The sequence below is a fragment of the Copadichromis virginalis genome, linkage group LG9 (assembly GCF_057382275.1).
Source record: "Copadichromis virginalis isolate Kocher_CV1m ecotype Utaka linkage group LG9, C_Virginalis_male_GT1.1, whole genome shotgun sequence".
Lineage (NCBI taxonomy): Eukaryota > Metazoa > Chordata > Actinopteri > Cichliformes > Cichlidae > Copadichromis > Copadichromis virginalis.
In genome coordinates this window covers 28,106,725-28,123,303 of record NC_140626.1, presented here as the reverse complement: position 1 = coordinate 28,123,303, position 16,579 = coordinate 28,106,725, and the positions used below count along the sequence as shown (strand labels likewise).

At 42.3% G+C, this 16,579-nt stretch overlaps 1 protein-coding gene across 5 annotated transcripts in view; it reads right to left on the bottom strand.

The window, feature by feature from the left end:
- Positions 1-1,866: 1,866 nt before the first annotated feature.
- Positions 1,867-16,579, bottom strand: part of mllt10 (MLLT10 histone lysine methyltransferase DOT1L cofactor) — a 53,702-nt gene continuing 38,989 nt past the window's right edge. For 2 of the 5 annotated variants that reach the window (XM_085468588.1, XM_085468592.1), the window contains 9 exons: positions 13,881-13,998; positions 10,469-10,559; positions 9,218-9,408; positions 7,758-7,907; positions 7,034-7,089; positions 5,488-5,789; positions 5,118-5,141; positions 4,705-4,795; positions 1,867-4,379 (listed from right to left, as the gene is read on the bottom strand). In XM_085468588.1, the coding sequence (XP_085324714.1) occupies positions 4,098-4,379; positions 4,705-4,795; positions 5,118-5,141; positions 5,488-5,789; positions 7,034-7,089; positions 7,758-7,907; positions 9,218-9,408; positions 10,469-10,559; positions 13,881-13,998 (1,305 nt within the window). In that variant the 3' untranslated portion in view covers positions 1,867-4,097. The remainder of the gene's footprint in view (positions 4,380-4,704; positions 4,796-5,117; positions 5,142-5,487; positions 5,790-7,033; positions 7,090-7,757; positions 7,908-9,217; positions 9,409-10,468; positions 10,560-13,880; positions 13,999-16,579) is intronic. The other 3 variants (XM_085468590.1, XM_085468593.1, XM_085468591.1) reach the window with 2 other exon arrangements.

Here is a 16,579-nt window from a genome sequence, read left to right as displayed (position 1 = left end):
TTTTCTAGGTTTTCTTTAATGTAAGGCCTCTACTTATTTACAAAAGTCAAATGACACAATTACAAATCAAGTTTGATCTTTCTGCATTGCTAGTTGAAATATTTCTTTAACTGTTGTAAAATGTTTCCTCCCAAGATTTTAAACCCATAAATATAAAACCTCCTTTTCACTGCACTTTTCTCCATATATATTTATTTAGTTATTATTTGGGGCTTATTCAAAGCCTTCACGAACACTAATCAATTACAAAAGCCTTACCTGAAAAAAAGGAGAACATTTAAGTAGAAACTGAACCGCAGAGTGAGCATGCTCAGTGTGAGACAGGTATCTTTAATGCTGCAGAGCATTCCTCGGTGACAGCGGCTCAGCCTGCCTCTGAAGCCGCAGATATCTGCCCTACATTTGTCTAATCATCCCGGGCTTAACCCTCCTGCTGGCCTGCTATCTGCTCTATGTGTACGTGTGTGTGTGTGCATAAGACAGAGAGCTCTCCTGTCTCCTAATACCGGGGCTTAGTCATGTTTTGACTTTGTAATCAGGCACCTAGTTGGGCAGCACACAGGGGTCCTGAATCAGCTGGTAAGCCCTCCCAACCCTGGAAAATGCTTCTGGGGGAGCGTGATCGATGATGGACACAGTGGCTCTGGCCCGCATGCGTGTGTGTGCGTGTGTGTGAGAGAGGCAGGGCTGTTAGTGGGAGGCTTATAAAAGATGGTGGAGGTGGGGAAGTGGTGGTGCTGGGGGGTATGCGTTTTAAACAGCCTAGCTTTGATTGACAGGGCTGATAGTGAGTGGAGGGTGGATGGATGAGGGGAGGTCACAGTGAGGGATAGTTGGCAGTGGGAGGGGTGAATGAGCAAGTGCTCGGGTAAAGGAAAAAGGGGGGTTGCGTTGTTGAATGCAGGTTAGATTCTGGGTGTATTTGTGCGTGTACATGCAAAGCGCGCGGGCGAGTGTGGGTGGGGTGGGGGGTTTCAACACTCCTAAGGAGGGGGTGTATTTTCGAGGGGGTGGGGGGGGGGGGGGGTGCAGGAGGAAAGTGAGCTTTTAATTACCAGGGCAGAAGCAGATGTAGCAGAATGGTGCCCCCACCTCTTCAACGCAAACACAGCAGCGGCAGCTGGAAGTCATCAGCTTTGGTTGTGGGTGCATATTTGTAAGGACAGGAGCCCCGAAGCACAATGTTTAAATTTAAAGATGTTGAGTTTCTATTGGCACTTTGGTTGCTCGATGATTATTTATTTTTCTCCCCCAACCCCCTCACCTCCCTTCTTGTTACAGAATAATTCACATCCCGCTTAGCGCCTCCTCGTCCACAATTTACAGTGTAATTAATGGCACGGAGTATAAGTCAGGAAAGGTTTGACTCTATTCAAAATACAGCTTACAAGTCCGCTCGTAAGAGTGGCTTCAAACTGGGGGAAAAGAAACCACTGGTTTAACAGGAACATTTTAATCTCATCTACACTCACCTCGTAAATCATCTGACATATGCGCAGGAAGGACAAAAATAACATGCATTTAATCAGCGAATTAAAATATATGCAGCTTGTAATTTATTTTTTGATAATATTAGTTGTTTTAAAGAAGTATTTGTGAGGTGGCTAAAAAATTGTGAGTTTATGAACGGGCTCTGTTGGGGGATTTTTAAACTGTGTGCATTTGTTTTGAATTAAATGTCATCTTATTGGGGGTTTTAGTGCCGTTTTAGCACCAGGCCGGATAAAAACTAGTGTCCAGCCCTCTCTCTGGTTCATTTAGTTTCTTTCTACTGATCAGCGTCACGGTAAAAGCAAACACATTTACAGCATGCGTGATTTTGTGATTTTTTTACTGATACTTTGATACAAACACCAAACGCTGCTCTTACTTAACCAGAGTGTTTCTTTAATTTTCTTTTTTTTTTTTTTTTTTAAATACATTGTCAATCCCCCACCAATTTTTTTACACTCTTAGAAAATTTATCCAACAAAATGTGTGCACAGATGAAAATATGGTGCCCAGAGTATAAAATGACTTTCCATCAAGAAAATGGTGCAAAACATTAAAAAAAAAGAAAAAAAGAAAAAAAAGAAACACAATGTCCCTGCACATATAAAAATAAATTAATACTTTTGTGTCCAGTCACTGCCAACCTTATTGTCTGGTCCTAAAGATTCACACACATGAACTGAGGCTTCATTGGCTTTCCTTCACACCAGCACGACCAATCATAATCACTTATGTACAACCAACGGCCAATGAGAAAGATTTATGTACACTTAACGAGGTAAAAACTGTGCCACCAAGTGCCCCCCCTGACACACTTCCTCCTCCCCTACAAACACCTATATACAACCACAACCCCTCCCAAATCAGCCAGCTAATAAGTAGCTCCTAGCTTTAAACACATGACAAAAATAGAAATCATTAAAAGGGTTTACAGCAAGATTAGACTGAACAGAGGAACAAAAGAAAAAAAACAAACTTTACACAGTAGTACAAAATGATGCTAAATTGCAAAAACAAGCGGGCTTTTAAAATATATCATCTTATGCCCATTACACAAAACCTCCAGATAAATAGAAAGCACAACACAAAGTTGGCTTTGATATTAGAGAATGCAGCAGAATAAAAGTTCCTAGTTTTGTTAAAGAGACGTCCAGCCTGAAGGACCAAGAGTTTTTGTAATCTGTTGCCTTAGCAACGCAGCTTCATTACCAGTAGCACTGTGAAAAATTGGGTAGAGTGACCAAGTGTTTTTTAATATATATATATATTTGTTTGCTTTTAAAAAAAAAAACAAAATCCCACTTTCCTCTTTTGGCCTCAGGCACTTGGGTTTGGACCCTGATTGGCCAGTCCTGACTGTTGTGGGTTTATAAGTGGCCGCTGCTGTCGGCCTTTTAGGTCCTGATAGGCTGGTCCTGCTCGAGAGGTAGGTGCAGCAGGAGGCTCAATCGGGAAGATGAAATGCAATCACTTCCACTTGCTGATAACCAACTGCGTGGTTTATCTCTGAAAGTGGATGTGTGACGTGGATTTAAGCATCTTTGTGAACATTCAACGTACTTTTTTGAATAATCTTTTTTTCTCCTCTTTTACATTTCTTTTCCCCGAATGATCCTCCTGTATCTGGCCCAGAGAAGAGACAGTCAAAAGCAAGGCTTCTGTGGTGACCATACGAGGCTTGGCTCACGGACATTAATGGATGTACGCAAACTGCGGGAAGGAGACACGGGGAGAGAAGGCAGCACTGAGGACGTGTGGGACATTTCCTCATTTAATAGTCCCTCCAGGACTGCTGCGAGACAGATGTCAATCACACATCTATGACTGGTAAGTCCTATAACAGGGAATTGTACTGTTGTCCTAATCATAATATTGCTGCCATTTTCTTTTCTTTTTTTTTCAAATGTTTGTAGTTCTGTGTGTGTGCCAGCTTGTGCGCTGCAGCACAACTGCTGGTTTGGCTGAAGCCCCTGAGAGAGTGAAACAGCAGAGAGACCAGACCATTACAAAAACATTAATTTAAAAAAAAAAAAAAAATGAGAGAGGAAAAAAAAAAACCCCAAAACAAAACCTGGAACAAGATTCGGAGTAGGAAACACCGAAGAAATAAAAAGAGTTTCTGGGAACCTGTCAGTCAACTGAACTGTTGAGAGAAGAGACTAAACACACCATGTCCGCTGGTGCTACGTACTGACAGTAACACACGTTCAGTTACTACCAGCAGTATTAAATAACTAAAAAAAATCTTTAAGTAGACAAAGCAATCAAAATAAGGACTCAAAGCAGCTAAAAAGTCGTTAAATCAAATAAATAATACAAAATGACACAAAACGTGGTGTCGAGATCAGAACCTAAACTACAGACAGTCTTCTGTATAACTCCACACAGAGAGAGTGTGTGTGTTATGCTTTAACACACTGCTGGAAACAAATATCTAACATGAACACATTTTGCTCTCCTGCAGATGTTCTCATCACTAACCTACAAAGTTGACCAACAGACTGATCCCAAAAAACTCTGCGCATGTATATATATATATTTATATTTATATATATGTAAAACAAAACAATAAAAAGAAAAAAAGGAAACAAAAAGAACATATGCCGTCACGTCTTCTCTTGCCCTCCGACGCCAACGGCTTTTTCGGCTAGCCGAGGCTTCTGCGCCCCTGAGCCATGCGTGTCGGCGTGTGCGTGCTGCAGCGCCAGGAAGGGGTTGGCGGTGATGGTGCCTTGGCCCTGGCTCTGGGCGCCGGGCAGCAAGTTGTTGATGGGCAGCTGAGCGGAAGAGAGTGGGATGGAGGGAATCTGGGCAGAGGAGGAGAGGGACTGCAGCTGCTGGAGGTCCTGCTGCTGCATCAGTTGGTAGAGCAACACCTGCTGCTGCTCCTGGGGAGCAGAGGGAGGAAGGGGGAGAATGCAAGGAGGGAGGAAACAAGGAGGAAGAATGAGAGAAAAAAGAAAAAGAAAAAAAAGAGAAGAGGATTAAGTGGAGGTGTCATTAAAGAAAAGAGTTGAAGGGGGGAACAGAGCGTGAGACAGAAGAAAAAAAGCAGGGGAAAGTGTGGAAAAGAGGGGAAGAAGAAGAGTTAATAAGCTAGGTGATTTAGACTATCGTCTAAAAGAAAATTGTAGCTCAGTGTCTTTGTGTTTAACTGTGTGTGATAGTAGTAAGTAATCAAATGTGCATAGTGTGTGTGTGTGTGTGTAGTACCACTGAAGGCTGTGAGGACAGCAGCTGGTGGAGCTGATGCTGCTGCAGGAGCAATCTCTGCTGCTCAGACAGCAGGCCAATTCGTGCCGCGCTGAGGAGACAAAGCACACTCACAGTGAGACGAACGCAATTAACACTCTGCCTGCACAGTACCAGACTGTTTAGCACACTTTTTTAAAACATTACAGGTCTGTGACGGTGAGAGTGACAGAAAATATTAACATTTATCTGTTTCTATAAGTTATAAAGAAAAACATGAGCTTATTTTTTGCTTCAAAAAACCCCCAAAACAAAACAAGAAAAGATTCAAACTCAAAAAAACATGCATGACTACAGCATTTCTTCACAAAGCTGACACACTGATGAAAACAGAGCTACGGCGGTTTGTGAAGTGGCACCAGCTTCTGCCTCACCTGGTCTTACTAGTTGCTGAGCTGCTAAAATCCATTGCGGAAGCAAAAAGACACAAAGAGGAAGAGAGGATGCAATAAAGTTCACATTTAAACTTCTTGGGAAGCCGAGACAAACATATTCCCGAACATTTTCAGTACTTAACTATGTGCTTATGTGAAAGGGCCTTGAAAATGTGAAGCTACTGACACCCATCTGGAGCTCTTTAACTCGCTGACAGTCAACCAATTTGTTGGGAAGGGTGATGTGAAACCGCATGTATTGATTTTATTATCATCAAAGGCTTCCAACACAATTCGCATCCCAGTGTTGATGCTTTATTAATCTGAAAAGGGCGCTTAATGTATTAGAGGAAGATGAAAACAGCCATACTTGTTATTGACGGGCAAAGTGACGCCTGTAGCTGCTCCTGTAGTGTGTGTGTGAGGGCTGGAGGTGCCGGCCGGCGTCTGGATCACGCCGTTCAGAGCCCCGACGATTCCACCCATGCCCAGCGCACTCCCTGCGCCCAGAGCCCCCATTAGCCCCGCCACGCCGCCCAACCCAGCCGGGGTCACCCCTACGGAGGCGACCCCATTGAGCTGTGGCTGAGGTGGACTCTGGGACACCGAGGGAGGTGTGGAGAGGGAGGAGGTGGAGCCACTACTGCTGTGACCACCACAAGATGCACTATCCTGAGGACCAGAAAGAGACTCCCATTAATGACAAGTCCTGCATTCAGAATCTGTAGCTATGTCCTAATTCATAGGCTGCATCCTTCAGAGGACCAGGCCTTCACGTTCTACATGGGCCGGGTCCTTCGAAGACCTAGAAGGCCGGAAGTGCAAGGCTGTGAAATGGGATGGTCTAGCCTTCAGATTTCAGGGGAGATTTTTGGGTCTCGGGGGAGTTCAATAAACTCAGCCGTCTGCTCCTCGCTTGCTAATATATAACAGAACACTGGAGTACATTCTCTACCATCTCACACTTCTGTGTTTTCTGTTTGACGTTTATTCAGCTGTGTCGAAACTATAACTTTAATCTCAGCCAAACCGATTTACTCAGGAACAAATAAAACACTGAAAAAAGCCAAACAATAACATTTTAAGTGACTTCTATTTCATGTTTAACCCGAGTGAAAGACCGCGGGGATCTGAAAACGATGTGCCGGGAGTTTGCTGTTCTTGCCGGCTCTAGTGAGCCTTGACCACCCGGTCAGCTATCGAGCTGGTGGGTAACAGACACCTTCGAAAACGTTGAAGCACGTTTGCAAATATGTGATGTCTTGATAAACCAACCAGATATTTGAAGCTTACACAGCTACATTCTCGCCTGAAAACATCTTAAAAGTTTATTTGGTGACCCAGAAAAAGTAATAAGAGTAATATTAAAACTAAGTAGCTGCCGCCATTGTTGGAAACTGGCGCTATGAATTCTGGGATAGGTTAATGAAGGACACATTTGTCGGCCGCATTTGGAGCAGCCTTCGAATTGGGACAGCCTTCATTGCCTTGCTGTGACATAATCGACCTTCAAATACGGCCTCCGAAGGATGTGGCCTATTAATTGGGATATGCGTTATTTCACACCTTTTTGACATTAAATTAAAGCGATCATTACAGTTTGCTTAATTTACAATGTTAAAGAATAAATAGAATAAAAGAAAAAACTTTCAAAGTCTACAAGCCTGTGAGTCAACTACAAAAAGTTCTGTTTATATTGCAATTTCTATTCTGACTTTAAATCTTGCCTCTGCCATTTGCCATAAATAAATTACTGAGTGTTCAAGACTAAAACTAACACTGAAACTAATAAAAAATAAATAAAAATAAAGCCACTCTGGAAAATCAAAACAGAAATCAAAACAAAGCATAAAAACTAGTTTGAAAACACAAACTCTGCTGACTACAGAGGAGTCAAACCACGAATTTGTCCTTACCTGAGTCGCCACAGGTAAAGATGAGTCAGCTGCTCCCGGCTGGGCTCCCTTCACATCTGCGGATAACCGAAAGGTTAGACATGTCTCAGTAGGGCCAGTCTAAAAAATGTGAAACCTGCTTTTCAAGTTCTAGAAATTTTCTGTGCTAAATGACGTCAGCCAGCAACAATCCATCTTTTCGATCGGGAACAAGAGAGTAGCTCAGTCAGATCTTAAAGCTGAAAAAAAATAACATGTGCAGATGCAAGAATCTGAATAACTTTGATATAAACACATGCATGCATCAGGCTGTGCTATGGGAGGAAGGGAAGCTGGCAGAGGCAGGGTGATGATGGTTGTTACTCATACATCCTCCAAAATAGTGTTGCAGGCCACATTCAAACCTTTCATGCCAACAGTATTGGACTGTCACATTTTCAGAAATATAACACACCCTCAGTGCAAAAATTTCTTGAACGATAACTTTAGGTGTCGTCTTGGCCTTTAAATTCCCGAGCTCTCAATCTGATCAAGCATCTGTGATATTTTTTTAGTCCATGGAGGTAACATTTTAAGGATCTCCTGCTGCCATGCTTGATGCCTGATACCACAAAACACATCAATGGGGGGGCAGCTGTTTCAGTGACACAAAGCAGACCTGCACAATGCCAGGCAGGTGCTGTGGCTCACAGGTGTGCATCATTCACCTTGATTTCTAAGTAAGTAAGTAAGAGTGTCTGTGTACCCGAGGAGGCCGTGGCAGGTGTGAAAGGCACTGATAGCTGTGCGCTGAGAAGCTGCAGTCTCTCTTTCTTCATGGTCAGAGTTTTTATCTGCTCCTCCAGCCTCCTGTTCTCCTCCTGGAGCTGGTGCAGAGACTTCAACATGCTCACCACTGAGAAAGAGAGAGGGAACAGAAAAAGCAGCGATTTTTTATTTCCTGCTCCAAATATTCTGTAATAGCTCCGCTCTGAATTTTCAATTTACTGCTCTCCACACCTGTGTGAGAAAATAAAGACTTCAAAATTGCACAAATGAAATAAAACTCAGCCCCGTCAGTCTGCAGTCAACACTGTTAGCCCACTTGTTGTTTTAGCTGCACCACAGTGAAGGTAAAATAACCAGTGCTGGTGCTGGGTTATATGCTGGGATGAATCTTTACAGGACTGACCCTTTCACCAATATCCTTACTTTCTAAAAGGCCACTCATTTTCTAAATCTGCCTTTTCTTATACCTCACATTAACAACACACACAGTGACGATCAGACAGATACTCAACACAGACATGTCAGAGATCAAGGTCAGCTACAGTGACCTTGCGCCTGCACGGACTGTGTCGGGGGAGGAGGAGGAGGGTTTGCAGATGCAGGAACTTAAACCTGACTCATCCGATTGAAGGACAGCCTTTCTAACGACCAGGCTGCCATCCCCCTTTTTCATTTTCACTTTATTGATCCCAGAAGGGATGTTCAGATAGGTAGATAACCAGCAAGAGATTGACAGGTGCAACAATAACAGATAAAGTGAAAATGTGACTGAAAGAGGGAGCGGCTCTGCACAACAGCTCGAAGGCAAAGAGCCGACGGATCAATTGACACAGAGAAGGAAATGGTGAAGTGGACAAAGTGTATGAGTGCGTGTGAGGTAGGAGATTAATCTCCTGTCATTTTTGAAATGAAGAGAATTCACCTTTTGTTTTCATCCTGCCTTTGTTTGATTTCAGGCCTTTTGCCTTATACTGTATCTTTTAAATAGAGAGTAAAACTATTATTTGGGTTTTTTATGTGACTTATTTGTTAAATAAAATGCTGTGAGGGTGTCACAGGTAGAAATAAAATCCGTCTGGTGAGAGACTTAAATGGAATTAACAAACTCATAAGTGTGTATCAAACAGAATCATCCGATTTCAAAAGGCTATATTTTTTAAAGTAATGGACATAAAAGCTTTTGGTATATTTTACATACAAAATTTTCACAAGTGCTCCACATCCCTGTGGACACCCGGCATTAGTCCACACAATAGTCAAACTCGTCCCATACTTTTGCAAGCATGTCTGGAGTCACTGCAGCCACTGCTACCAATAATCACTCCCTGCTTAGAGGCCTGTTTTTCAGTAGTTACTGGTGAGCAATAGTCTGAAATCGGACGATTCTTTTAGGTAATCTTGTAGTTTTAAGGATGCTTGGTGCTTGCGTCTTCTCACCGTCTCCTTGTGCTCCCTGCTGCAGCAGGAAGCTCTGCCCTTCGTTCCACTGCCTCTCCAGGAGCTGCTCAATGCTGGTGGCCACTGGGGGCAACGTCTCCCCACCTCCTCCCGCCCCTAGCAACCCCTGCCCCGGCCCCGGCAACGACCCAGAAGAGTCATAGCGGATCTGCAGGCCACCAATCGGAGAGCTGAATGTAGGGGAAGAGAGAGAGAGAGTGCATTGATAGAAAAGGAGAGATGGAGAGGTCAATAGGGAGATTAACGACCTAACATAAACGTCAGACAAACATAGTCACTGCTGGCTATAAAACTACATCAATTTGTTGTTACAGTGGCCCCTAATGAAAAGGGGCCAGGCTTTCTGTCTGCGCGTGAGAGCTAGAAAAAGACTAGGAGAGAGAGGAAGAAAGAAGACATGCAACAGGGGGAGACAGACAGAGAGAGGGAAGTGCACTGTCTTGATGCGATAAATCTCAGTGTGCACTGAGACAAGCTGTTGGAGCCTGAGGAGAGGAGGAGAGGGGAAAAGGGGAAATAAAGGACACCGGAAGAGATGACTGAGCCGTCGGGGTGCAAACGGCATCTTATTTTCCCCTATTGTGGAATGTAAAAATATGACTTAACTCACCACTCGCACATGAAACTTTAAAGAAGCTTAAACAGTCTTAAAGTCGCCTCATTTTGCTACAGTGTTTCCTTTTGCAGTTAAATGTCATTTATCCTAAATTTAAGACCAAAAATTTAGATTTAAAAATAAAAAATAAAACCATATATAACCAACCTTATCAAGTGAAATCACCCATTCCACAGACAATAGCGGAAACAAAAAAAAAAGTTTATCTGTATGATCAATTTCCCCGTGATCCTGAATGATCCATGCAAACATTCCAAAATGGAGGAGATACAATAACTCATCACACTGTCCTTAAACACAAGAAGACAAGAAAAAAACATCTAACTGGACTTGAAGGATGGTTACCACCTTCAAAAACACAAGTTATCGATGGCTGAGAGAGCAAGAATTGCCTGTAGGGGCAAGAGCAAAAGAGAGAGTGTGCATGTGTGTGTTTGAGGAGTGAGAGGAAGAGAGGGGAGATGAGGGGGCCAGCAAAGGGAAAAGCAGAAAGGGGGAGGGGGGGATGGGTGAAGGAGGGGGACCAGTGAGGAATGTAAATGGTGAGGGAGTGCTGGGGAGGGTATCTGTGTGTGTGTGTGTGTGTGTGTGTGTGTGTGTGTGCGCGCACTCACCGCGGGGTGGTCTTGGGAGAAGCTCTTATGGAGAAGCCCTGAGCTCCGACACAACCGCCGCCGCTGCTGCTGCCGTCTCCCGCCTCCTGATCTGCACACAGACACACACACAGAAAAAAAAAAAAAAAAAATCAATTGGACGAGAACACGGACAGAAGATGTTTTTCTGTTGTTAGGATGAAATTATGGAATAATGTTGACATGAGCATAAAAATGTGGAATTCATTTGTGGTCTTTAAATGAATGCTCTACAAATTTTGGAGGGTTAGATGTGAGAATAAAGACGTTTATCTGTTTGTTATTTTATTTTAGTTTCCTACTTGGAAGTTAGGGTACTTTTAATGATCAGAATACAGACCAGGCATAAACATAAGCATTACAGCATGAGCCTGTTCAGTCATTATTTGTAATATAGGAATGGATCTTAGACCAACTGCTTTGCACAATATATGCTGAAATAAAAATCAAAATATCCACACAGAGCCGGCTGAAGTTGAATGTGAAAGCGCACTCACAATACTGTTTGCAGGTTATTTTTTTAAGCCACCAGTCAAGACAAAAACAAGAATAAAAAACACGCTTCTTCATTTATTTAGGCAAGCAAACAATACAGACTGCAAAACATCCCAGACATCCGTAACAACCCAGCTTTCCTGCTTTGTTTTCTATCCTCGGGCTCTTTGTGATCACCTGCGTTTTAATACAGCCAGACTCATCGTTCGGTCGTTTATTTCTGTTTCCTGGCAGAGAAAATGAGTCATTTAACTGTGGCTTGTAAATACTCTTTGCATAGTGTTGCAATGCTTAAAAATTGATCATTCAAATGTCTTATAGGGAGCTTCACACACTGATCCAGACCGGAGACTCTGAGCCTTCTTTAACGGCTTGGAAAATCACACATCAGGACATTTGTTAAAGTTTGACAATTTGTTAAAAACGCAGTTTTGAGCTCAAGACATGTTTCTGCTCCAGGAAATGACAGATTTGTCTTGACCCCAGCTGTAAAACATAGTTAAGTAGGGTGGATCTTCATCGCGCTGCAGAGCAGTTACACAGCACAATCACTCCCAATTAACTATATTTGGATTTCTTTAATTTTTTAATTTTTAAAAACACTTTAGTTATAAAAGAAAATATGTGATGGTTAAAACACTGGTTAATTTTGGAGATACATACAGGGGTGGCAGTCTGCATGACCCGAGACACACTGGAATTTCACCCCAGGCGTACAACATTATTTTTCAAAAGCATAATTGTCCTCTACCACACTAAAGCAAATTGCCGTTGTTCCTGGATTTATCCACTCTGGAGTATATTTTTTCAAGGGTCCGGGATGATAAAAAGAAGTGAAGACAGAGGACCCTTTTCAAGTTTTTCTGTTTTCCCTCTGACCCAGGCTACATGCGCTGCAATACTGTGGGCTCTGCAATCTACAAAACTCTCTCTCTCTCTCTGTATCTCTTTCAAACACAAGCCTTCATTCAAACTGCATGTGCTTCCCTCTCTACCTTCTGTGAGAGTCTCTGTCTCTCCTCCCTCTGGGCCCCTGGCCAGATGCTTCTTTTCATTTTCCTCAGTGAGAGTAATGAATCACACATGCACACAGACTTTTGCATTTACACACTCACACAAACTCCCCTCTACTTAAGACAGTCAATCCCAGCTTTTACCCCCACCAGGTCACCACTCCAGTCCCTCGCTCTCTTCTTTTTCAAGTCCTTTTTTCTGTCGTAACCCTTTTCGTCCCTGGCACCTCCCTCCAGACACTCAAAAGCAAAGAGAAACGGCTGCCAAAGTAAACAGGCTGCATGCATACAAACACACACACCTTGCACGTTTACGCTCACATGACCCTTACTAGCCGACAAACAGAACTTCATGCTTATGTAGCCGCAGACACGTGTTCTCCACGTCTGTGTGCTTAATGTTATGGTAAGGAAATATCAATGTTCATTAAGGCTGCTTAATGATTATTTTCATTACTGGTTAGTGCAGCTCAATGAAGTAATAGGTCAATCAAGTGAAAATAAATCTGCCACTATTTTAATAATGAATCAACTGTCAATATTCCAAAAATAGTCTGTTTCCAAATATAGGGGGGAAAATATACAATACTTGTTTGCTGGTTTAATATCTGAATATTTCACCTTTTGCACAAAGAAATTTTACTGACGCTAAAGAAAATCTAATCAATAAAGAAAAACCACTGGCCTATTAATTCATACTATGTTTATATTTAAGTTTCACTTAAAATTAAAGTGGAGAACATTTACAATACTCACATCTGAAATTGTGTAAACGGCAGAAATGACTTCATATTGAATTATACATTTAATTTAATTACAAATTAAACACATTTCCAATTGGAAACATTTAACTTTACACAACAGCATCGCGCGCGCACACACACACACACACACACACACACACACACACACACACACACACACCTGAAACAACTTACAAAATTAAATATGGTATAAAATCTTTTCCTTTCTTAATTACAAAAAGAAAACAGTTGTTGTTGGGGGTTTTTTTTGTTTTTTTGTTTGTTTGTTTTTTAGAGTTTGCAATCAAAATGTTCATTTTCATGAATTATATATAAGGTTTGCTGAACACACTGAACCTGCCTGGTAGCCTGTCCGTAGTTTCTAAAAAACACAAACCAAAAAACCGCTGCACTCACTTCTAAAAACGTGCTGATGTTAATAACTTGACATGCATGATTTGCACCCATTAAAAATAGGTGCTTATAAAGTGAGGTAAACAGATTTAGGTCTCTGGATCACATACACACATGGACACACGCATGAACGAATGCGCGCACACACACACACGGCCCCCTGTCAGTCAGCCTGATTAGTGAGCTGACCTGCGGGTCAGCCTGGATCTGGCTCTGATGACTGCTGACCGGCAGCAGGAACTGCTTCCTCCTCTGCACTCTTTATTCGCCTCTTTTCTCTTGCTTCTCGTCTCTTTGACCAACCAGATGTCTTGCATCAGGAAACGGCTACTCTTGATTACTAAAGTCTCTCGTAACTCCCTCATCAGCTCCTCTGCGCTGAACAGACAACACAAACGGACTTTCTCTCTACCTCTGGAGCTCCTGCCGGCTCCAGGAGGAGCATTTCCTCAAAAAGAGCCTATTTTTTTTTTCTTTCATACTGATTAAAGTTTATCAGAAAACAAAAAAAAAAGAGAAAATAGAGGAAAACCTATGCCATTTAACTAGAACTGAGTGGGAGGGGCTTAAGAATATCACTGACCCTTGACCTTTTTTGCGGGATCAAGGGGGCATTGACCTATCAATTATCTCCGTGTCCTTGTCGCTCTCTCTCTCATGCACACATTTTATTTTTTCCACATGCGCACAAACAAACATGCACTGCTGCATGAAGCGTTGCTGCTGTACCTGCCGGTGAGGCTTCGGACTGTGCGATGAGCGCCGCCATGGTCGAGTTGGGGTTCAGCCTGTTGCCAAACATGTGGGGGGGGGCCAGGTTGAAGACAGAGCCTGGGAGAGCGCTCACCTGTGGACGGAGACAAACAAACAGTGACACATGAGACACAAGAAGCCACATTTTCTCTCTGATTTGACTCTTTATAATATAATGGCTAAACCAGCAGTTTTCAGATAACCGCATGATTGTTCTTTTCCACTGAACCATCTGAGAAGTCATGCTTGGAAAAAGGCAGGCAACTTCAAAAAAAGAAAAAAAGTGCCAACTGACGGCACGAAAGGCAAAATTTAAGCTGGCAAGACCGATTCCCTCTTGATCATAATCTCACGAATTTTGCAAGAATCCAGCTGTAAACTTTTAGAGTGAGAAAGAAAGTTTCCCACATTACAATCACGTGGTGATTCAGGTGTCTGAGTGTCCCAAGAAACGCGTTTTAAAACGTTGAATAATAAATGAATAAACCTGGGACACATCAGATTGAATTTATTAAAACAAAAATGGCTAAAAATAGTCTTTAATTTTTGGCTCATGGTGACGATTTTTAGCTTTTATGATAAAAATACACTATTGTTGGTGTACACACACACACACACACACACTTTTGATTTTTCTAAACAATTACAATATTTTTAAAATCTAACGTATAAAATGTGATAGGATAGCAAGAAACAGCTGTTCTGGGCTCAAATAGACTTGAAATATACAAAAAAATAATAAATAAAATAATGATAAAAATGTACACTGGTGTACACACACACACACACACACACACACACCTCTAAATTTCAAATATGGAAACCTGCATATTTTTGCTGGTGTTACTATATAAATTACCAGAATTATTATCATTTTATTTTTATATTTTGTTCTTTAAGCATTATACATAAAAATAAACAAAAACCAGGAAGTGTTTCTTTATTATCAAGTGGAACAGTTATAGTAACAGGTTAAGAGTGCATGTGTCTGCAATGCATCTTAATGTGGACTGACGGAAATCTACCACTTATAAAAAATAAATACATTAAAAAATTAAAACACACACCCACAAGTATATTATAAATCCACAGCTCATTATTCTGTTAGGCACACACAGACACACACACACACACACACACACACAGGGCTCAGAGCGCCTCGGCACCCCGACAATACGCTGACATGCTGACAAAGTGTTTCTGATGCATAGAGTTTAATCCAATTAAGGCATTTCCCAAATAAGGACTGTGGAGTGAAGGGTGGGGTCGACAGAGAGCGAGGACAGCGAGGGTGGAGCATGAGCAGGAGGATCAGGTCCATCTAGAAGGACAAAATGGCTGACCATTTTGATTGCACAAAAACTAGTGTTTTGAGGAGTAAATGAGGGAAAAAAAGGAGAATTTAAAATCCATCGTTGGAAACAAGGTTGTAGTTTCTCGTCCAGCTTACGTGTGGAAAAATTGTGAAGGCCAGACATCGTTACTTAACTAAAACAGCTTAAACTGACGGTTTGGGTAAGTTTGCTTTACTACACTTTCTCCGCTTTGTTTCCAATCAGAAAACTCTTTGAGTAAAATTGTTTGATTTTGAGCTGAAATAAATACGCCATAAAGACCAGTTACATGAAGGCTAAAAACACAGAGACTTTAGAGAGTCTGTAAAACTCCTGTGTGTTTCTGTATTCTGTCCCACTGCTTTAGGGGTGATTAGGATATATTTGTTTAAATTTCTGGAGAGGTTCAGAGGAATAAAACAACAAAGCCTGAAAGCCATGATCTCATATCAGAAATTTATGCACACAGTAGGTGTAAATACAGAAAATCATCCCGCAAATTCCAATTCCTATTAAAGGTTAATTTCCAAAAATGGAACCTGTTCCCTCTGACTATTTCATCCTCCTCTGAAATGACTTCAGATTTCTTTCTACACCCACCCCGTCCTCCTCCCAGTGCCATAATCCTGCCCCCTTTCCCATCAACATTCATTTTTCATTTACATTCATTTTTCATTAAAGTCTCTCTCGCACTCCCTTTCTCTGTCCTGGGCTGATAGCCAATAACAGTAGGCCAAGAGTCTGCTAGCGCACTGAAAATAGCAAATGGTCTCTGTCATTCACCCAGTCTCTCTCTCTCTCTCACACACACACACACACACACACACACACACACACACACACACACAGGAAAGCCTGTTGTTGGCATCCTTCTATAGTTGTGTAATTACTCCCAATTCGATTTAAAGTGTGTGTGTGTGTGTGTGTGTGTGTGTGTGTGTGTGTGTGTGTGTGAGAGAATGTGTGCGCTCACTTGTCTGCTGCCCAAAGGCCTGCATCACACTTTACAAACTAACACACATGTTTAAAACAATTTGAAAAGAACTGTGGGGGGAAAAAAGAAACCGTCTCTATTAAGTCGCCCCCATGCTTCCTTTCTGCAGCCCTCGTCTCATTTCTCTCTCTCGCTCTCACAGACACACAAACTCGCACACAGCCGCAACCCAAGCTCCTCTATACATGCAGAAAACAGGCGTGATATCCTGTGCTTCCCTGGGCCTCCCGTCCTCTAGAATATGTGCTGAACAGAGAAGGAGCAGGGTGAGATGAAGGCCGAGCCAGCGAATCCAAAGCGAGAGCGCTAACCCCCCTAAACACACAGTCGCTGCAACCCCTCCCCTC